Source organism: Strix uralensis, chromosome 2 (assembly GCF_047716275.1).
Source record: "Strix uralensis isolate ZFMK-TIS-50842 chromosome 2, bStrUra1, whole genome shotgun sequence".
Classification (NCBI taxonomy): Eukaryota; Metazoa; Chordata; class Aves; order Strigiformes; family Strigidae; genus Strix; species Strix uralensis.
Window position 1 is genome coordinate 51739574 of NC_133973.1, and position 23047 is coordinate 51762620.

General features: G+C 37.8%; 1 protein-coding gene across 1 annotated transcript in view; it reads left to right on the forward strand.

Annotated features, from left to right (window-relative positions):
- SCML2 (Scm polycomb group protein like 2) overlaps nucleotides 1-23047 on the forward strand; it is a 72679-nt gene that overhangs the window by 28104 nt on the left and 21528 nt on the right. Inside the window, exons 3-6 of the mRNA XM_074860933.1 lie at nucleotides 594-664; nucleotides 4889-5123; nucleotides 9212-9300; nucleotides 10700-10943. Of these exons, the coding sequence (XP_074717034.1) occupies nucleotides 594-664; nucleotides 4889-5123; nucleotides 9212-9300; nucleotides 10700-10943 (639 nt within the window). The remainder of the gene's footprint in view (nucleotides 1-593; nucleotides 665-4888; nucleotides 5124-9211; nucleotides 9301-10699; nucleotides 10944-23047) is intronic.

Consider the following 23047-nt stretch of genomic DNA (forward strand, 5'->3'; position numbering starts at 1 on the left):
AATATTGCCATAATAATTACCTTACAAAGGTTTTATCAGACTTCAGATGAAAAGAGACAAAGATGTATTTGGAAGGCTGTTTTAATCCTTTTGCTTTCTCGTTGACTAGGGATAGTATTCTCAACATAACATTTCAACAGAATCTATGTGTCTGTGTTTTTGGACATGTATCATCTCACTACTCCTATGAGGTTATTGTATCAGTCCTGCTGCTAGGGGAACTAAGGTACAGAAAGGCTAATGTGATTTGTACAGGGATGCTTGGGAGGTCCTTATACAGAGAAATGAATCTAGATATCCTGACTTGTATCTTTCTATGTGGATGACAAAAAAAAAAAAATGGGGAAGGTTGATACTGATTTTGCTTATTATGTGATCACCTCTGTGAATTAACGGTACTCTTAAAGCTCCTTCAAGGGTTGTATGTTTTTCAACAATGGAGTTCCCATTTGAGAGTAATCCTGTTCTTGAAACAAAATGTATTCTACAAGATAGTTGGGTATTTCTGTCCCTTTCTTTTCCCAACCCCTCTTTTAATTTAAGTTCCCTTTAAAAACTGTCTGTATGGTCTTTTTTTATTTTATGTCTTCCAGAACAGTTTAATTGGGATGATTATCTGAAAGAGACTGAATCAGTAGCTGCCCCTCTCCATTGTTTCAGACAGGTATGACAGATACTATTTTGCAAGTGTGTGTGTGTATGTATGCATGTTACAGGCTGATCCTAGAGCAACTTTTATGTTTAGACTGCTTGCAAACTTCCCATTTGACTTCTTTTGATTTATAGTTATCAGTGGTGTACAGTTTTGGCAGATGCTAGCTACTGAAGTTTTTCATTCTTGGTTTCTGCCTCAAGCCAAACTTTGAGGGTTTCGTTAAAATTGTAGTTTCAGACTCTGTTTTCCTTTAAAAAAAGACTAGTTAATGAAAACAGATAGTCTTATCAGAGTTTAAAAGTGTTTTCTACTTTTTTTGGTAATCTTATAGGTACCATGGTTTTCATGAGAATTAAAATTTGGCTGATTGTCAGAGGAGCCTTTCTCCTGCCCAGTTTCTGAAAGAGTCCTTTAAATTCTGGCTAGCTACAAGACGTGTGTACATGTGTGTATAGGAGAGTTTATTCACCATTTCTCTCCTGGATCTCTCAAATATGTTTAATTTTGTCTCTTTCTGAGATGAGTGCTTTTTACTAAGGAGTAACAGATTCTGAAGTTTAAAAAAATAAAGGGAATATATGGGAATACAAAGGAAATACTGGATTTATAATGAAGGGTGTTTAATGTGTTGGTTTATATTTTACACTGTGCCCTACAAGTTTGATTCCCCCCTGCCTGATGGCTTGGTATGTATTTGCAGATGCAGTTTAAATCTACCATCTTGTGTGAGCTAATGACCTCTGGTTATTCAGCCCTCTGGAGACTGACTCAACCTCTGCAGGCATCTTTCTCTCTGTAGAGGCAGGTGGGGCTGATCTTTTCACAAGTTGAGGATCTTAGCTGTGTAAAGTTAAATAGGATGAGTTTTGGTCTGTATGCCTTCACTGTGTTAGGAAGATGCTGAAGGAATTGGATAGTTCAGGTTGATAGAACTGTAATAGATGTGACAAGAGGTGCACATCTAGTTTAGTGGATTGGGCACATTCAGAAAGGTGTCTTCTAAGGTTTCTTGGTAGTCTGATGGTACTGTAAATGATATTGGCCTCCAGTGGGAATCAAACAAAAAGCAACATGAACGGAATAGTCTGAGGAGAAGAGGAACTGTCACTCAGTGAATCTGAAGTAGTTGCGGGAATGGAGAACAGGGAGAGAGAAATGCAGGTGGTGGTATTTCCTTGTACTAGATCTTGAATCTCAGCTTTCTCTTTGCAGATGAGGATAAAAGACAAAGAGCCCCTCACATGCTGCTTTCAGTGAGAGATGGCTACAAATAGCAGTGTCCATAGCTCTGTTTGAGTGGAGCTTCAGAAATAACTCTACAGTATGTGTTTGTCACAGTGGATACCAGCTCAAGGCAGAGACTTCAAACTCTGCTTGGGTAGAGGCAGAGAGCAGTAGCGTATCCCTGGATCATTCTGAGGTTAATGCCATACTCACAGGCCACCATGACCAGGGTGTATGCTCCTGAGAGATGCAGCAACTGCAGAAAGCTGCTCAGAAGCCTTTCCTTGTGCCTTTCTTGCATCTTCCTCTTCCCTACTAATGCTCAAGAGGTCCAAACTGAACAACCAAATAACACCTTAAATAAAGACGCTGAAGTGGCATGCATTGACTGAAATAGATAAATCTGAGTGACCTGGATTGCTTAAGGAGTGTGTGGGTTGGAAAGAAGGGCTTTAATTTCAAAACAATTTACATATGCAGACTTTCAGTTTTTCTGAGTTGACCTTTAAGTAGAAAGTGATATGCAATATTAATTAGTGCAGAGCTAGCTCCTCTCACTACATAATGTTTGCAGATTTTAGAAACTAAAGTGCTTGAGCTTTGTGTAGGACTAATTTGACTTCTATTGGGTTGCACATGAATTGTGTCATTATCACTCTGTGTAATGCGAGGAAATACACTGCTGTGGCCAGCCAGAAAACAAATAGCATAGAGAAGCTTAATTTGACAATTACATCCAGAATTTGTGACCTGGGGGAATTCTACAAAGTTTAAATTTTGTGGAAATTAAAAATAAACTGGGGAGCAATAAATTAAAGGCTGTACCATAAATTAAGATACAGGCACAGACAGCTAATGGAAATTGGGTAATGTATTTATCTTAATTTAGAAGGTGTTTTATCTGTTCCTCTAAGTTGTTTTTAATTACTACTTAAAATTTTGGTGCATTCCACATCTCTTTCTCTCACCCTGAAACTTTTTTTCAGGCAGTTGAAAATTTTAGATAAAAAAGTTTAGTCCCTTGTGATTTGAACAGAGTTTAAAACAAGGCTGTTACTGAGTGGGTTTTGTTATTTTGCTGTCAGGACAGACTGGCATGGAGGAGTTACCTTTTTAGTACAATGCCTTGAATTGTTGGTATTTAAACAAGCTCATCTTTTCTACTAAAAAATAAACAAACTCCCCAATTTCTCAATTTCAGTTGCCTTTCATGGTTGTAGAAAATAACAGCTTGACAAGCAATATCCTGAAATTGAATTGCCCTTTAAATTTAATATGCTCAGGCTCCCCTTTCAGACAGCCTGCTGTCTAAATGCAGTATTGGCAGATGCTACACTCAGCGTTCACTGAATATTGCTCGCCTCTTTCTTTTTTGGGCTCGGGCTCCTCCAGGGCTCCTGCTGTTGTTGGTCTAGGGTGTGTTGTAAACAGTGCACCTGCACTCCATAGTAAGTAGAGCAAGATGTATTTTAAAAAATTAAATGTGGTGGAAACAAAATATCACTTGTTGCAGTAGCGGATTTCTTCAGCCTTTTCCTGTGTATCCAGGCACGTAAGTTGCACCCTTACCTGCTTACCATGGAATCCCCACCTGACCTGGTCAGGAGGGCAGGAGAAGGGACATAAGAACCTTGTGAGCGTGAATGCCCTTGGTTTTGGTTTTTCTACCTGCTTCCTGTGTTAGGATTCAGACTGTGTTAGTCTGTATGGGATAACTACTGGGTTTAAATGTCATGGGGAAGGCTGCCTACAGTTCTCGGTGTCTGTGTTCAAGAGCAGCTTTGTACTGAAGAGTTGCAGAAAAGGGCTTCCAGGGTGACAGGAGGATAGTCACCTCCTTCTAAGAGAAACTTCAGTGCTTGGCTTATTTATACCTTGTTAAAAGAGTACTGAGAGAGGGTCAGGTTGCCCTCTGTAAATACAGCATAGATTTTATTAGTTGCAAAGGTGCAAAAAGAATTTAAGTTAAATGATAGTGTTGGCAAAAAATTCCATTAATAAATTTAGGCTGGAGATCTTTAGAGACATCTAAAGACAATAGTGAGAGGCATTCAATCCCAGTTAGTGTTAATACAAAGTTTTGAACATCATTAGATGATATTATTGCCTGCAGTACTACAGTAGGCAAGTAATCAGACTGTGATCTAGTCAATCTGCCAATAGTGTGTTGATACATGAGGTAAAAATACTCTCCTTCTCTTTTGTTCATCTTTAACTTGTGACAAAAAGTTCTGCTCAAAGACCAAATTGCATTCATCACATTTCGTTTCCCTGTGCTAATTAAATTGGCATTTCATTGTATGTGTATGAATATATTCATTTCTCTACGAATAAGCACAAGCTGCAATTTTTTTCTTAGCACAGAAGTTTTATGTGACTTTAGGACTGTTTTTATGTAAAATGCAGTTAACAGTAACTCCTTTTTCTGTCTTCTTTCTTTGTATTGTAAACTTTTTTTTTTTTGATGCAGAAACTCTTTCTTGCCTTGAGCTTTTGTAGTGCCTAGTGTAGTAGGGTCCAACGTTTGTTTAAATTTCTGAGACATTTCTATAAAATAACTGTTTCTTTTGAATTGAAAGCTAATAAATCTTGTGGGTGGTTCGTTTTTTTGTGGGTCGGGTTTTGTTTTGGGTTTTGTTTTTTTTTTTTGAGTTGAATGTCATGTTTCCCGATGTCCTTGTTTTCCATTCACTTCAAGTATTAATCAAGGCTCCCCCATCTTTATGTTCATATCTTCGTCAGGATTACCTTGTTACCCTTCTTAGTGTGCTTATCATTTTAGAAATCAGTCATGTTTATGCTGTAGGAAAATCAAGTATCTGAAGTAGCTGTTGGTAGGTTATCCAGCTGCCTTTTCTGACTCGCTGCTAAACACTCAAAGTTCAAAGGCTTCTTTATCTTTCCCATTTATATGATATGTTTGGATGAACAAAAGCTGTATATTGAACTGGCTGGTAAATTTAGCAGTACTAACAACAATAAGAAAAAGTCTTTTACCTTTTATTGTAGTCTAGAGTTCCACCTACGAACGATTTCAAAGTTGGTATGAAACTGGAAGCTCACGATCCTCGCAATGTTACCTCAGTTTGTATAGCTACAGTAATTGGAATCACTGGTGCCAGGCTAAGGTTGCGGCTGGATGGAAGTGACAACAAAAATGATTTTTGGAGGCTTGTGGATTCCTCGGACATACAGCCCATTGGGACCTGCGAAAAGAAAGGGGGCATGCTCCAGCCTCCACTTGGTAAGAAACAAAGCTTCTGAACTAATGTCTGTGGAGTATTGCTTTCATAAAGTTGATTTCACCTTTTTGTCTTGGCAAATTCAGTGGTACTAACATTTCACCAAACCATTATTTAATTGAAAAAGAGGTAAGCAGACTAATTCAGGCTAAGTGAATTATGGGTTTTTTCTTCTTTTGGATGTTTTGACATAAGAATGAGCAGAATAATTAGTTTGAGTTCTGTTATTTTTTTAAAATACTACCTTGATATTCAGTGGGAGTGTCTGACAGCTTTCTGAATGGTAGATACACCGTCATGTGCCCATTCTATACATGCTCCCTCATGTCTTACAAGTGTGTATGGATACATTTTCTTGCTTGATGCTGTGCATGCTCCTTTTAGAAGACCTTCATACGAGCTGGGGAAAGCCGACTTGCCTTTTTTCTCTTCAGTCAATTGGAGAAGCACTAGAAGGCGCTCGCTGTTAACCGACCTGCTTAGCAGGGCTGCAGGAGGTGCAGCAGTTCAGGACAGCCTGAATGTTTTTTCGGGGATTGAACAAATTGGTTGTGGTCTGGGAAAGGCAGCATAGGGTGGGTTAATGGCGGTATTGCAGCATTCTGCTCTGAGGTAGGAAAAATAGCACTCCAGAGCTTTAGCAAACTGCAAGCTTATGTTGCATGTGATTCTCGTCTCCTCAAATCGACACATTTGGGGGAACGTCTGATCAGTTTGTCATGATGAGTTTGTGAGCATGATGAATGCTTTCGAACAAGGTGTAGCTTTACTATGCTTAAAAATAGTATGCAGAATTTCTTTTGCCTTCCACGAGCAATATGGGTGACATTATGTGTCTCCCCAAACTGAAAAATAGTGCTTGGACTTAGTCTTACTAAAAAAGTTTATTAAATGGGGAACTGCACAGAGGAATTCCTTACTATATGATGAATAGTCAGAGGTAACTTTGACGAACTACTAGGGGTAATAAAGTGTGATATCACCTTTCTTTGCTGTGATTAACCTGTATGTTTAGATCTGCATTCTTGTACCATATTTATTAGAGCTTAAACTTCTAGGTGTGGAAATCTTGAAAGAAACACGTTTTTCACAGAGGTCTGAAAATAGTTCTGCTTTTAAAAAAGAGGAAAAATAATGACCAAAATTTATCTTAAACCTGCCCCCTCAAGCCCCCCACAACAGCAACACCCCCCCCCACCCCATTATCCTGTTATCTTCTGTAATTTTTAGAACATGCAAGAAATAATGTTCTTAATATAAGAATAATATAATGTAAAATAATATAAGAAATCAGCTGTAAGCAGAAGTTGGTTACTGCTGGTTTCCCATCTTATGGTTATGAACCTACTTCTGGTTTGGTATCATAAGTAACTCTCATCAGAGGTTTATGAAGATAGGTATGCTTTCTCTTAGTAGCTTCTCAAAAAACTTGTCATCCCAATTTGTTGACAACTTTCAGTTCTGGAAAGATGAAATGAAAAGTATCATTTCACTACGATATGAAACGATTTACTTGTAGAGGCAGACACAGGAGCAGTTGACATAACCATTAAGACACTTCACATAGATTATAAGGGTAGATTTTTCTGCTGTTGTGCTGCTTTAGAAACAGAAGAAAAGCCATGCAACCAGGGTGCCAGTCTAGAATAGTATTAGTTGGGATAGATAGATACAGTTTGAGCCCGAAAGGGATGGGCTTTTTTCCTTTTTTCCTGTGGATATATAGAGGTTTTGAATGAAAGCATTGGAAATTCTTGACACGTGGGGGAAAAGATTCTGATTTTTTTCTTTTTTGAGAAGTTACTCAGTTTAACCTCTCTGAAGTTCTTGGTATAACCTTGTGGAATGAATGTAGTGATACCAGTATGAAAGAGGGTTGTAATAGAGAAGAGTATACCTACCTATTCCTTCAGCTACACATATGTACAGTGTTCAATATATGGCTTCAGTCCAGGAGGATAGTGCTTTTTTAAATGTGTTTCTAAACCAGTCTGATGAATAAAAAAACTCTCGTTATGTATAATGGGGGCAGTCGATCTGTTGAGAAACTTTCCGTGATCATCAGTAGAAAGGTTGATGCCGTCTCTTCAGATACTGTTTCTTACTCCTGTTCCGTCAGGTTGCTCGTAGTGCAGCACCTAACAAGCAGCTGTTTCCCTGCACCCAGGCATGTAAGTTTACCTGTCCTCTGAACAATTGCTGGTTATTCAGAAAAGAACGCTAGTGCCATTATTTTTTCCCTCCTGCCCTGGATTTTTCTAGAGATAGGCTAAATTCCAGCAATCAAACATTCCACCATACCTAGATAAATTTTTGAAAAAGCCTTTTTGGCAGTTTTACAGCATCCTGTTTCTGGGTAAAGCTGGAAGCTAATTGGGTGTATAATTACCTCCTGTTAGACATTTAAGCGACTGATTTTTATATTTTTTTCTGAGTAGTAGGGAACCTTCTGGATACTAATGTTCTGCTTCTATCATAATAACTAGCTAAAGTAGTCCCTCCTACCTGATTTTTACATAGGTTTAATTATGCATGTTACATAAGGGTTTTACAGAAGTGATTAATGTAGTGAAGGGTTCCTGTTCCAGCCTCTGTTTTTCATAGGTGAACTTTTTTGTTGTTGAGAGCTTAATGTTCTCAACAAATTACGTTGAGGACATTTTCTCTGGTTTTACCAGGACGTCTTAAAGGCCAAATTAAGTTAATTGAATCTGTTGTTCATTTGTCATTCCTCTGTCTTGCGTATATGTCTTTTCTGGACTAGCTGGTTAGGAATATTGTGTTTCAGTAACCAAAGATGTTTAGGTTGTATAAAGACTCCAGTATCAAAGCAGGACTGATAATAAGCTCAGCAGTCTTCAGATTATGACACCATTTATCAAATATGAGCTTTGTATTCATTTAGGTGTTGCATAGGTAGTTCCAACTTGAAAACTGTTTATGCAACTGAATATAGCTTAAAGCTACTAGTTAAAGAACCATTATAGCATATAATCCAATTTTAGATGACTTAATGATTTAACTGATCAAGAATTGCAGATATGTTTCACCTTTCTAGTTACTTTTTTTTTTTTTAAGAGAATTGTTGAGGCTCAGTTATGAGGGAACTCATCAGTTCCTGGCAGACTCTAGTACTATTTGCTTTCTGGAAAAATTTCCAATTTGCTCTATTATGTCTGTTTTTCTGTAGAACTGTGCCAGACATAACTTCTAAAGATGCAGAAAAAATGTCCACTATGTCTGTTATCTTACTCATTACTTTGAAACATCCATTTGGAAAGCACAGAAAGCAAAGGGATTTTTTTGTTTTGTTTTATTTTTTAACTGGAAAGTAGTTGATTCAGAGGGAAGATTATCTGGAATGAGAATGTTTTCAGCCAAACCTTTGTTCTGCTTGAATAAGGTAGTTCATCTAAACAAATTTGATTATGGTTTGTGCCTTTTACTCACTTGCTAATGAAGAATATTAAAGTAGAAACATCTTCCAGTTTATATTTTCCAATATGATGCATGCATTTATTAAAATAATTGTATTTCAGTTCTTCCCTGTTACGTGTTGTTTGGTTTTTATTTATTTATTTGTTTTAATGGGGGAGGGAGAAGGAACAGATTGTTCTCTTTTTGTCTGTGGTCTGGTGAAAGAATTACAAGAGTCTTGAAAATAAAAAGGTATCTCCTCAATAAATGAGAGAAGTTGGAGCAGAGGATGTTGTTTTAGAATGAAAGCAAAAAGCAGACCTGAAAAATAAACTAGGCGCTTGCGCTGAAGAAGTTTCATTGGACCAGGGACTGTGTGGGACAACCTTATGATCTCCTGTACTAGAACTTGCATGTCATTAAGTTCCAGATGTTTATCTGTAATATCACAAATTATGATGAGTGATTCTGCAGGCACGTCACTCAGAATGGAAATGTATTGCATGGTTTTCTGCACTGACAACAACCCTCTTTGTTCCTTCTTGCCTACTTTTATTTTGGCCAAGTCCAAAACAGAGGGACTGAGGCATTAGTTAAAACAGACTTTATATCCTTCTTCTCCTGTTTTATTTTACAAACTGGAAGTAGGGCTATTTGTTTGTTTGTTACTCAGGATTTCAGATGAATGCATCGTCTTGGCCAATGTTTCTCCTAAGAACTCTCAATGGAGCTGAAATGGCACCCGCAGCATTCTTTAAGAAGGTAAGAAGAAAGAGACTGCTAGTAAACAACTTTCTATCAATTGGTCCATGGTTACATTTTTTGAATGAGGATGCGAAAATATTACCTTCTTGTCTGCAGCACGGGAAAGCAAGACTATTATTTAAAATGACTTTGAACTGGATTGGCAAGCTGCAAAGCTTGACAGGAAGCAATCTGCTTCTAGTCCATCAACATGGGCATCTCTTTTCCTGAGTTGAAAGTATGGTGTGTTATTTAGAAAGATTACGTTAGCTCATTTTTTGTCTCATGGATTTAAGATATGATGCATATCACATTTCTTAACAGCACCATATTCATGTGATTGTGCACAGGAGTAAAAAAAATTTTAATGGGGAATAAGAGCCATCAGAATACAGTGGTGTTTAGAAATGTTTTGTTAAATGTTTTCATTAGGCATATACTCATCATTTAAAATGTAGTGAGAAAGCAGTTGAAAATAGGAGAAAAAGTGATTCAGTTTTTTAAACATGACTCGAGTAAGTTATCGTGAAACATGAAAAATTATATAAAAACAACAGTAATATTAAAATGACTTGGTTCGTTTTTTTGTCGAGGTGGTAAAACCCTGCTGTCACATGGAGTGACTTCATTTTTAATCCTGCGAGTGACATTGACAAGTATGTCAGCAAATCAAACAATTGGGTTCAGACTTGCAATCACATTGCTTGCATGTTAACTTTGTATAATTATATAATTTTTTGTATAAGATTATATAAATTTTCTGAGGCATGATGAGCCGTGCTTCCCAGTGCTAGCCTACTGGCATATCTGAGATGGCTCTTGGATAATGAGGTTCCTGAGGCTGGGGTGGTAATTCAGGTTCCATCAGGTCACAACTCCTGCTGTGAGGGTACACTTATGCTGGACACATTGACTTGATTTTTGGTTTTCTTTTGTCCACTTGGAATTGGTCTAAGGCCAACAGAGTTAACAGAGGCCTATAAATAATGTCCAATGCTAATGAATTTTTCATGGATTAACTGGGAGGTGAAGCTTTTACTAGACAGTTATCAGTCCCCAGAAATATCCATTCCCTGCAAACCTCCTCTTCTTTATTAGCATGTAATAATTTCATTTTAGTGTCTTTGCTGTCTTGCTGCCCAGACATAATGTATTGGGTGCAACCTATTGCTTATGTAAACACTTTCAGCAGGGTCTTTCTGTCATAGAGAATTTTGCTAATTATCCCAGCTGTGTTTGTGGGAACAGAATCTAGATTTTTATAATTACAGAAGAGCAAAAGCAAATTTGAAGTATGAGTAAGTTTTCTTGGATGTCTGCTCTAACTTTTTGAGAGTAGTGAGTATAAGAAGTAAGGATGTTGAAGAAAAACAGAGGCCATAGAAATACAAATACTCTACCGCTCTTACTTTTGTAGGAACCACCAAAACCTGTGCCAAACTGCTTTAAAGTTGGAATGAAACTTGAAGCTATAGATAGAAAGAACCCATACTTGATTTGCCCAGCAACCATTGGAGATGTTAAAGGAGACGAAGTTTTTGTTACATTTGATGGCTGGAGAGGAGCATTTGACTATTGGTGCAGATGTGATTCTCGAGATATTTTCCCAGTTGGATGGTGTAGCTTGACAGGAGATGCATTACAACCACCAGGGAGCAATGGTAAGATGACTAATAATATTGCTTAATTATTTTTCCCCTCAATTACAGCAGAATTTTAAATCGAGCTGGCTGTATGCAGATAAGACTGAAGATTTGATTTGTGAGTAGCTGATGAGGATGAAATGTTAATTTTTCTTTATGTAGTTTAAAGATAATAAGATAGTTTTTGGGAAACAATTTTTGTCTGTTCATAGTAACTCTGGGAACATGTTTTATTTAATACTGTTAGGAAGGCTTTTGATAATCTTTGATTTTTGTGTACTTGTGAAGAATCTTGGACTTAAACTAGATTTGCTGTTTGTATTATAGATAGTTAAATGCTTCTGTTTAATGGTAATATATTGGCTGCAGCAGCACTTTATATTAAGCTAACTGCTAAAAAAGTAAAGTAGTCTTGTTTCTGTGATGGTTGAAGGTTTAAACTATATAGTTAGTGTTCCTTCATACTCACAAAATTCTGTCTTGAAGCTGCCTATTCTGAATGCTTTATCATCCTCATGCTTTTAAGGATGTTTCTACATAGGCTTATAGAGTCCCTTTAACTAATGGCCACTGTGCTGTATAATGTACAGCTATCTACCTTAGAAAGAAGGGAAATGGAATAAAGAGGGTTATTCCTGAATGTAATCCCTCTGTTAATCTGGGGACCTATTGTCATATTTCTGTAGTAAAAGGCTTTTCTGTCAAACTGTTTAGGCTTTTCTGTCTTCATTCCCTTCAAATTTGACAGGAAGAGAGGTTTTTAAAGATGGGAACCGTATTTTAATTAATTACTTTACTATTATTGACGAGAATAGTTTGTTCTCATGGTAAACATTTTCACAGCTGGTATTAGGTGAGTCAAGAACAAGTAGACCGGTATCGCAGAACTCTCACTGGAAGTGCGAAAGGAACAGAAGCAAGAAGGCAAGAAATTAGTCATGTTTCCTGCCCTCTCCATCCCCGTTATTTTTCTTAATCTTTTGCCAGCAGGTCAAGAACCGTATGGAAAATTTAACAGAAATTAGTTCAGGGTACCTCTGCATCCTTTCCCTCACCTGCCTGTCTGTAGTTACTGTCTACAGTTACTGTTGGTGGTCATAGTACCTGTAATCTAGTTTAGTCCGTTTTGGCGGATTTCAACAAGGGAGCAACTATGTGTGTAGCTGTACTGGCAGATCCAGGATGATCCGCCAGTACAAACCTGCAGTGAGAAGTCAGGGGGAAGTCAGGTGAGGATGATCTACGTTCAGTCAGAAGTCATCTGGTAGGTACCAAGCCTGATCTCAGACTTAATGTTTCTGTGCTCCCAATCCGTAAAGTATATTCCTCAGCTTCTTCAGAAGGTTGACCTTGTTTTGAGAAATCATGAATGAGATGTGTTATTATGGTAATTTAATTGTAATAATTGTGGTGAAATAAAATGGCTTTATACAAAAAGAACTATATAAATAAGAGGGTGTAAAATTTTTAGAAGATTTTTTCTGACAGTTTAGATTGCTGCGTCCAATTGCATCTTCTGGAAATTGTTTAGTTTACTCCAGTTTCACTGCTGGAAAACCAGCAATATTTTGAGATAATACATACAGAATTTTTCTTGCCTGATTAGTTCTTGATACGGATCAAAGAATTGTTTAACAATTAGTTAGTAAAATTGATTATGTATTCCAGTTGTTCAAGTAATAAAGCAAACAAAATTCTTGGGTATGGTCAAATTTGCTGAAGGCTTGAAATACCTACCCAGGTATTTTTATGAATTCTATTGCTTTGTTATGAAAAGCGATGACGCTTTAGGCATTAATAAAACCTGAAGCAAGGCTCTTACAGACTTGTAGTCAAAACTAAGAATTTTGGACATGTGTTAGAAACTGAGGGCGGAGAGATGCAGGCTGGGGATTTTGTTATTTTTAATTCTAAAAGTGAGCCCAAAGTTAACTGCAGTTGTATGGAAATTTGGTGTGCTCCTTTTTCCCCCGTTCTGAGCATAAGGAATTTCGTTCTTTCAATTTTGCTTCATGTGCTTATTTTTTATGTGCTGTTTGTGCATGTTATATGCACTTGTCAAATTTACACAGCTAGGTGAAACATTTTTTGTGCTCAGGTTGTGTTTTGCACGGTTATTTGATCACTTTTGAGCCATTAAAGAACTGTAGTGATAGTCCTTTATTAAGATGTAAATAATAGCTTCAAGGAGAGTGTAATCAAGTCATTTCAATTCAGAAATATGATAATGTTGTCAGGATTCTTCATTAAGTCACATTAACACTGACTACTCCCGTTAAGGAAGAAAGTCTGACAGGTAATATATTGTAGGGATTCACTTGAAATATTACAGTATTATTCTGGCGTGGACTTTTTTCCTGCAGGTTAGTTTAATATTTCTGCCTTGAATTACCGCAGTAGAAAGTGAAAATAATTGACTAAGTGTGGCTTAGATTTCAGAGTGAATATAATGAGAACTGTTCTTGATTTTTGTAACTACCTTTCCTGAAAGCATTTAAATGTATTAAATCATTAGTTAAAGGACTGAAAAAAAACCCCTCAGATTTTAGTGAACAAGCCAAAGCAATATCCTGCAATCTAAGTATGAAAGCAATAAAGGATGCTTTAAATTTCATCTATATCTAGGACAAAAATTTCCTGCCATGAGACTTATATTTTAGGGTCTAATTTTGCCTTTTGAAAGACAGATGAAATTCAATAAGGGAGACAATATGAAAATTAGGGAAGATTTTATCTCAGCTGTTTACTGTTTTAGCCAATTAGGATGCCCAGAGAGAATGTAGGACCTCTGTTATGGGAGGTTTTTAAGAACAGTTTAAACACAGGCTTACATGCGGGTGAATTTATTCAGACCAGATTACACAGTATATTTAGTCTTTATAGTCGTATCTTCTGTAACTCGCATTGGTTTTAGACAGATGAGCTCAGCGACTAAGACACAATTAATAACAGATAAAATGGAGAAGTGTGTGAAAAGTTGTTTTTGACCAACCATTTTTAGCATTCAGGCCTTAATCTTTGTGTTGATGTTTTGTCTTTGGTCCTTATCAGAAAATATGACTTAAGTGGACCTGGCTGGGTGTCAGGGTATGTGTACAGTGGTATGAAATGCAGCGTTCAGTATTTATACTAGCAGAAGCTGTGCTTGGCTAATATTGTAGTTTGTTTCCTTAGAAATATCTCTGATAGTAGTAATTTATGTTCTGTGTGGTTTGACAACAGTGCTTGATGTTGGCTTGGCCTGCTGGCCCAAGGTTAATATTTTAAGGATGCAATAAATGGTTTTCTCTGTGTCTCTTGGTCACTTTTAGAGATGACTTTTAGAGATGCTTTTAGATGCTTGGTCACTTTTAGAGATGCTTTTAGAGATGACTTGTCACTCAGGAGCATCGGTGTGAACTAAAAGAAAAAAGCTGGTGAAAGAATTTGGCATGATAATGTCTGTGCTGGATCAGTGTGAAGGACCATCTGCTTTAGCAGGCTTTCTCCAGCAGTGGCTGAAAGCAGATGTCTGAAGAAGAGCATAAGCACATAGGAGAGAGCTTTGCAGAAGTATTCCTAATATCGTCTACAACCCAGCACCTCCCAAGCCCAGAATAATGATTTTATGCTGAGTACCTTCTGAAGGAGCTTGATTTATTTTGTTCAGTTATATTTTGGAGACATCTGAACTTTTAGCACCTACAACACCCTGTAGTAAGAAGTTCTGTACTTGAGTATATGTTCTGTGAAAAAGGAGGTATCCTTTTTCTTGCTGGTAGTTTAATATGTTGTCCTTGTATTCTTGCACTGAAATAGCTTCTTGTACTTCAGCACTTGTACAGGTAGAGACAGTGAATAGTCATTCCCTAATTGCCTTCTTCATATCCATCATGATTTTGTAGACCTATATTCTAGCTTCCCTCAGCTATCCTGTTCTGTTTTCTTTTTCATTGTTATGGGATCAGTTTAATTCCTCTTGCTCACCCTTGTTCTTCCATGCTGTTTCCATTTCAGCTATGGCATTTTTGAGCCACTGGAACCAGAAGTGCATAAGGTATTTAAGACTTAATGGCATAATGGTGGTTTTGTTTTGTTTTCTGTTCCTTCTATAATTATTCATGAGTCGGTATTTGGGAATTTTGAACTACTACCGAGCAATGAACTAATATTGTAATAGAAATACTTTTTTTAATACTAAGATTTTATTTTTGTATGCATCAGCTAATAGCCCATCATCGATCTCAGAAGCTGGATTATTTTGAATTGCTTGACGTTGAATTTCATCTGTTACTCCCTCTGCTGAGCAACTGCTCAGCTTGACAAGATCTTTTTATACGTCTTTACTGACTCTAATAATTGTTCAGCAGTTGCTACCATATCATGCTTTACTCTTGTCCTAGATATGTATTGAATGGCACAAGCCCAAGCAGAGATCTCATCAAGATTTCTCTAGAGCCCTCTCTTGACTGTGAAACACACCTGTTTATTCCTGGCCACTGTAGGGTATTTTCCAAGAAATTCTTTAGAAGGATCATGAGGATCTTCCCTTGTATCTATTGCCAGCTAAGGATTTTTTTAAGAGACTATGATGTGAGATCTTGTCAAGTGCAAATCCATGGACTACATCAATTGACTTTCCATTGTCTGCTTGCTTATTGACTCCTCCTTTTGTAGAGAAAAGTGACTTTTCTCTACAAAAGCTATGATTGCTTCTCCCCCAATACAGCTTATTTATCTTTGGGTTCACTGCCTCTGTTCGGTACGAGTTTTTAGCAGCTTGGCCAGTACAAACATCAAGTGTCCTGTCCATACCTTGCTGGCTAGAGTGTTGGCATCACATTACCACTTTTTTAAGTCTCTGAACTTGAGGTGGTTTCAAGGACAAACTTCTACAACACCATCAGTAGGTTGGACGGTTGGTCATTTCATCTTTTCATTTCCTTAGAACTCTTAAGTGCTGTATGTCCTGTCAACTCTATACTGCTTGTTTTTTCTCTGTTTTCTGACCTCTACTACTGGTACTTCATGTCAGGAAACTCATTTTGTCACTGTGAAGAGGGGTTCTGATATAGGAACTGATGTGATAAACCTTCTTGGAGTGAGTATGAACACAAAAAAACATTCAGCCTTGTTGCTTTAGCATTATCTTCAGTGTTTGCTCATTCTGAAATCTGGTCTTCTATTGGGTCCATGTAATTTCTGCTTTTCATATGTTTTAAAAAGGCTTTTTAAGTTGGATATCTGTTGGATGTTTTTCTATTAACTCTTTTTCTAGGCCGAACATATTATGCTTTTCTATTTAGCCACCATAATTTGTAATTTTTATTTTCCTCAATTGACTAACAGAAAGCTGTTACTATGACTAAGAATATTCTTGTATTGCACTGTAGCTAGCTGTATCTGAGGCTTATAATTGAAGTAGACAGCAGATGACTGGAGATTGTCAGAGCAGTTTCCGTTTGCTGTTTCTATATAAATTCATTTTACTGTTTAGTCATTACACGTAAATGGCAGTTACTTAGGCAACCCACCTTTTTATTTATAATAGAAGTAAAACCTTTTCCATAAAAGAGAGAAAACAAAAGAACAACTGGGGACAAGCCATGTGGGAAATAAGTAGTTTCACCTGCAAAGATTGATTTCGGTATAAAGTAGTATCTATCATTTAGATGTGAACAGCATCTGGAGAGGGATCAGTTTCTGATCCCCACAGTTTTATGAAGCTGGATCTTTGACAGATAAAGGTGATGCAAGAATTCATGAAGGAGGAACTGCTCTCTCTGCTGTACAGGAGAGAATTTGGGTGACCAAAAGAAGATCATGTAGTAATCTAAATAAAAACAGTGATACACTGTAGCTTTTTTCCTTCCTTCCTTCCTTCCTTCCTTCCTTCCTTCCTTCCTTCCTTCCTTCCTTCCTTCCTTCCTTCCTTCCTTCCTTCCTTCCTTCCTTCCTTCCTTCCTTCCTTCCTTCCTTCCTTCCTTCCTTCCTTCCTTCCTTCCTTCCTTCCTTCCTTCCTTCCTTCCTTCCTTCCTTCCTTCCTTCCTTCCTTCCTTCCTCCCTCCCTCCCTCCCTCCCTCCCTCCCTCCCTCCCTCCCTTCCTCCCTTCCTCCCTCCCTCCCTCCCTCCCTCCCTCCCTCCCTTCTCCTCTGTCTCCCCCCCTTCCACATCGTGTGCCCCCTCATTGCTTTTCTCCCAATTCAGTGCATTTATTGTCAGCGAGAGCAATCTTCTTTCATTACACTAATCAGCCTGTGATGTTAAAGGTCTCCTTCAAAAGCTGTCTGCAGCAATATGAGTAGTACAGGCTCAAGCAGAGATTAAAAAGTATCTTATTTGTCTGTTTTATGATTTCTTAGTTTAGTTTTATTTAATTTTCAGATGTGTTCTCAACTTTATGAAGATTTTTCCAAGCTAGCTACTGGAGATGCACTTCTCTTACTGATAATTAAATGATGTTGAAATAGCTGTGCTGTATTTTCAGCTGAGTTGTACATAAATGTGCTACATCAATATAAACTTAAGTACTACTGTGTGTTTGCAGATGAAACAAAAGAAGTGTTGAAACTTTAGACAGAGCTAGAGTTAGATCTGTGAAAAGACTCTGTGTTGTTTGAAGTAGCCAAAAAAAAATCAGATAAGCATGGTAATTCTTGAGTTTCATTAAAGGAAAAAACAAATGCTGAAATGGTACAATTTCATACTGCTGGAGGTTTCATTTTTCTCTTGGTGCAGCCAGCTTCTTTTCATGAGCAGGTCACAGTAGTTAAATCAGGCACATACAGTAAGCAGATTTATGCTGTCTTCAGAATTGTACATGAAAAACTCCTCAGTGCTTCAGGCTAAAATCTGATTTGCCACATTCTCTCACATGTTAAGCTTTTTTTATTTGGTATTAATATGTCTTGGCATCTTGCAGCAAGGCCTGGATGGTGCTGCTACAGGGCAGTAATCACTTAAGAAAAAATAAAGGTTTTGCCTTTCCTAAAGCTGTGACCTTACTGTAAGTCTGGTTTCCTCACCGTCTTACCATGTTTATTTATAAGGTAGTTGTAATTTTCTTTTAAATTGCAAGTACTTCAACACATGTACTTTTGACTGTTACACAGAAAATATTTTTTTATTTGCTCTTGTTCAGGTCTTGTGGATACTGATGTCCACTGTGGTTGTGCTGCCCAACTAGTGGATGGGATTGAGTAGATTTTTTCCAAATCTGTGTTAGTACATATAAACTATGTTAAGAATATCAGTGCTGTCATTCAGATATTGAGACAAAACAGATTGTGGCATTGCACTAACCATGCTCTATATTTTTTTTTTCTTCCCCTGAAACTTGTTGCATTTTATTGTTTCATTTTGGTCCCACCTTTCATCCTGTTGATGCAGTGTGAGGAAAAATAATGGCAAAACCTGGGCAGAATCAATAATGATGGGGTGAAGAATCAGGATGTTAAAACTCTCACCTGATGTGTAAGAGCTAGGCTTTGTCAGGCTTATTGACAGATTCAACAGCAGCACACCTAAACTGTCTTCAGGTAACTCAAGTTTGTGTTGCTTTGATAAATTATGAGGTATTTACTTGCTCCATTTTTTATTTTTTAAATTTTTTTGCTAGTGTGGTTGCAATGGCAATGCTTTGTTGAAGGGTGAGACTAGAAGCTGGCTTTTCACAGTTCTTGGTTTCTGGAAAGATCTTTCCAGGAGTCTTCCTTTTGTTTTGCTTGTACCCCCCACTCCTGCATGCCACCTGCCCCAGCTGGGCTATTAAAAGTTGGTTTTTTTGGAAGTGATGTGTGTTAGTTTGGTTAGCAGTGGGTTTTGATAGATCTTAGTATTTTCACAGGTCTTTTCTGTAGGTGCTGGCTTGCCTAGCTCTTGATAATGTGTGAGAGTGGAGATAGGGATGAGGGACCCAAGGTGCTACAATGCTGGCTGCGGAAGTCACTAGGAAAGAAATGTTTTCCTTTCCTCCGGTTTTGCTTGGAGCTCTCCATTTCACCTTTCAGGGCTGTGAAAAGAGGGCTAGGATTTTTCACAGAAGATAGCAAAAGACTTATTTTTCTTTCTTTTTTTTTTTTTTTTTAATTTTCTTTGCTTGTGTTATATGGGTAGCAGAAACTAAAATCTAGAAAGAAGAAAATTGCAAGCCATAATGTCCATGTCTTGCCAAGGTGGATGTTGAAGTTTCCAAGTGCAGTGTCGCTTTTTAGATAGCAAAATGATGACTTCTAACTGATTTTGTATCATAGCAACATATCAATTAGTATCTCACAGCTACCTCTTAACCAGAAGTAATCCAAACACAGATAGAAAGAGGTGGCATGTATTACAGATACTTATGCTTTTGTATGGTACTCTTGTTCAATTGAGACATAAGGACATAAATTTTTATAATCCTTGGCAGTAAGCTGTTTTGAAAAATTGCTAATTTTTTCCACCTCCTTTGCCAGTTGTCAAAACTATCATGATAATAACTTACTGTATTAAAGAAGGTTAATTTTACAGTTAAAATCCCAGGCTAGAACTCAGGAGGTATGTTTCCATTACTTTGCTGTGGAATGCTCACATGGATTTAGGGTAAGTTGCTAAATCTCTCCGCCTTGTATTTTTTGTCTGTAGATGAGAGAAGGGCCAGGTTTTTATATTCTCAGAAGAGCATTTGGCTTGTGTCTCAGAGGGGGCATAGGAACAATACTGCAGTACAAATACGAGTTGTTTCTGTCTTGAAAGAAATGCTAGTTTAAACACCAAATTACTGTTTTTACTGTCCTAATTGGCACCTCCACCTAAGATAGCAATGCTGTGTTCACAGAATATACAGCAGAATGGGCTCCTACCTTGCTTTGTGTAATTTCACTGCAGCTTTTTAAAGTCTTATCTTGTGACACTAGCTGAATAGCAGATTGCTAATGTTTAAATATTACAAATCTGAATCTTTTTTTCTCTTGCTTGCCATAAAAACATAGAGTGAAACCATCACTCTGGATTATTTGAGGGAATTTTACTAATTAGAATTGCATGAGAATTCAGGCTTCTGAGTTGTCATCTGTCCCATCCCCTTCCCAAGTGCCGAAAATTTCAGTAGCTTCAGATTTCACAGTTGTCTTAAATATCTGACTTATTCTGGCAAGATAACATTCTGGGGTCAAATTTTGCAGTCCTGCATGTGGCTGGGCAGTTTTTCTGCTTTTACAAGCAGAATTTGTCCCTCATCTGAAGTCTAATCTTTCATGTCCTTCTCATGCAAATGAGCTCAGTTGACTCCAGTGGATCTGCTTGTGCGAATGAGGACTGAGTTGTGGCAATGCATCTTTAGCCTGTAAGTTCCAAGATACTGAATGTGGGGTTTCTCTTACATACGTTGGATACAAAGTTTATAGGTGTTGGGATTCTCACAGAATGGTTTGGGGAAAAAGCAGAGAATGTTTTGAATGAGCAGTAATTGAAAGTATGAAAGCTGTTTGTGTGTTGCATTAAGGTAGTCACCGATAGCCCTCACTAACGTGACAGTATAACTAGAGCTCTGTGAACTTTGAAAATGCTGTTCAGTTGCTAACATTACTATGGCAAAGTATGCTTATGTAGTTATTGAGGTACAGTTTTTGGGTGTAAATAAGAGACTTGGGAAAGAATGCCATGCAATGCATCCCACTCCTGAAACCGGAGCAGTGGATATTTGTGTAGAAGAGCAACTCGACACAAATGCTTGATTTTGTTTGTGCAAATGAGAAGGTCTTTGTGATGCAAAGCAGCATCCTGAAAAGGCAAATGTGCTTTTTTGGTTGTAAATATCCCAGCTAAATACTGCAGTAATTGCAAGCAGAGCTTGGCATTTTTCCCCTCTATTCTCTTCATCGTTATATTTTAACAAGTTCTCATGAGACTATTAAAACATCTTAGGTTTTGGAACATGTGGCCTAGTGGGGGTAACTCTGTCTACAGATGCAGTGGGTTGGCAGCTCGATTTTGCATGTCTTTTCATTTCCCTCCAGATCCTGTGACCCAGCGTAACCTTTGGTCTCCCTCTGAAGGCCGGGGTGAAGGAAGTATGAGCAGGTGACTGATGATCACTGTCAATACAGCCTGCAGACAATATGGGAATTGCTTTAGCAGTCTCCCACTCCCTTGCGTTCCCCCCATCCTCTCTTAAATCAACAAATGCAAATAGCAGCCTCCTCATTTGCTGCTATCTCTGGGAGGCTGCCCAGGCAGCATGGGCTTTGTTGCAGTCCTGCCTATTGAAAACAGCAGCTTCAGCCCTAGGCAGAAGGAAAATACCAAATGGGACCTGACCCCCCCCCTTAATGGTTAATGCTGCTAATATTTGGTCCTCTGGCGTATACAGGTAGGAAGATGCTGAGATAATGGTACTTGATGTGTGTGGTTCAAGAGGGCAGCCTAAATTGGTTGGAGCTGTTTGTATTGTTACTCTTTGTCGGGTATATGTCCTTCTGGAAGGGAGCAGGGATTGCCCAGTGTCCCGAAACTCATACCTGTGCTCCCAGAACCTGTTGACATTGCAATTAGCTGTGTATTTAACCCTAGCTGTGTCTTTACTGTGCAAGAATAGAAATGCATTTGCTAGATTTCAGCAGAGTCAGAGGCACAAAGAATTTCTGAAACAACATTTCCTTATGAGGTTATGATTGTTTTCTTAAACACGTAGTTGTATGGCACAAATAAATAAAAATAGCTGCATTTTACATTAGTGTAAGCATAATACAGAACACAACATGTAGTACTGTATTGTACAGCATACAGTTGATACTGTTTTGCTTTCCAGACATACAACTTGACACAAGTTGTCATTCAGCAATTCGGAGACGTAAAAGTAATGCTATGCCAGCATTTGTTAAAATTCTGTTCATCTTATTTTAAGCCATCATTGCACATGAAAATAATTTTTGGCATGCGTAAATAAAAGGAAAGTGATCACTTTGCACATCCAGAAGGTGGTCCATCTCAGATACCTAGGGATATCATGTCTGTGTTTGATGTATTAGGATTGCAACCAGCCATAATGAAGAGATTTCTTCTGAACTGCCATTTAGATTAGTAACCAAATCAAATAGCAATGTATGTAAATGCACCTTCAGCTTTAAAAATGTGTCAGTGGTACTTGTATTTTATAGGAAGTCTGTTTGCAGTGTGTATTTCATCTTCCCGTGACATTTTCTATTGCAAATACGTAATAACAGTTAACTCCTGAATAAAAAATCATAACAGTTTTAAAGCTAGGTGCTGGACTGTTAAGGTGAATGTCACTCACAGAGCTAGACATTAAAACTGTTACTCAATCTTGAAGTATGTTCTTTTCTCAAGATTTCATTTCAAATGTATCTTTGAGTTTTATTTCATGTTTTATTTGCTTAGCAGAAAGCCTCAACATACTAATATTTTAGGAGAAGAAATATTCCAAATTTACAAAAATCCAGGAAATTAACTATTAGCAGCCCCCTGTGCTGCACTTTCAGTCAGCAGTAGTGCTTTGGGTCAGGCACTAATGATTGACACAGTCAAAGCCTGCTTGAACCCTACCTTGCAATACTTCTAAGTTGTGTCACATTAAGTTCATAGTATTTAAGGTTAGGGTGAGTCAGAGGAGTTTCATCTTCGGTGAGATGCAAAAGGCAGTGGTAGGGGCAGTGTGATACTAGAAAGCCATCTAATTTTAGTGTAAAGGCTTCAAATTATTTCAATGTTGTGTGTTTCTTTCCCATACCTTTCACAACAAGGGTGGTTTGATGTCACAAAATCTCCCGTTTTCATCTTCTACTTACCTCTTCTGCAACTTATACATCTGTCTGCTTACCAGGAATCAGACCAACAAAATAGAAATTTGTTGGACTTCTGGACTTAGTAATTGCTTTTCGTTGGCCACAGATGCTGCTGTAGAATGGTGCAATATGGATATGTCCTTATCCATAGGTTCTGTTGGGCATCCTTCTGGGGTTTTAATTTGTCCATTGAGAAAGGAATTGTTAAAATAAAACCATCATTATTACTTCAGATATGAGTTGGGTGGAAGAGATTGCTAACTAGGAAGTTCTGTTCAATGAAATCTGATTACATATTGCAGCTTCACACCAGATTATAATACAGTCACATCATATACATATAGGATCAATTTCGGTTTGGGA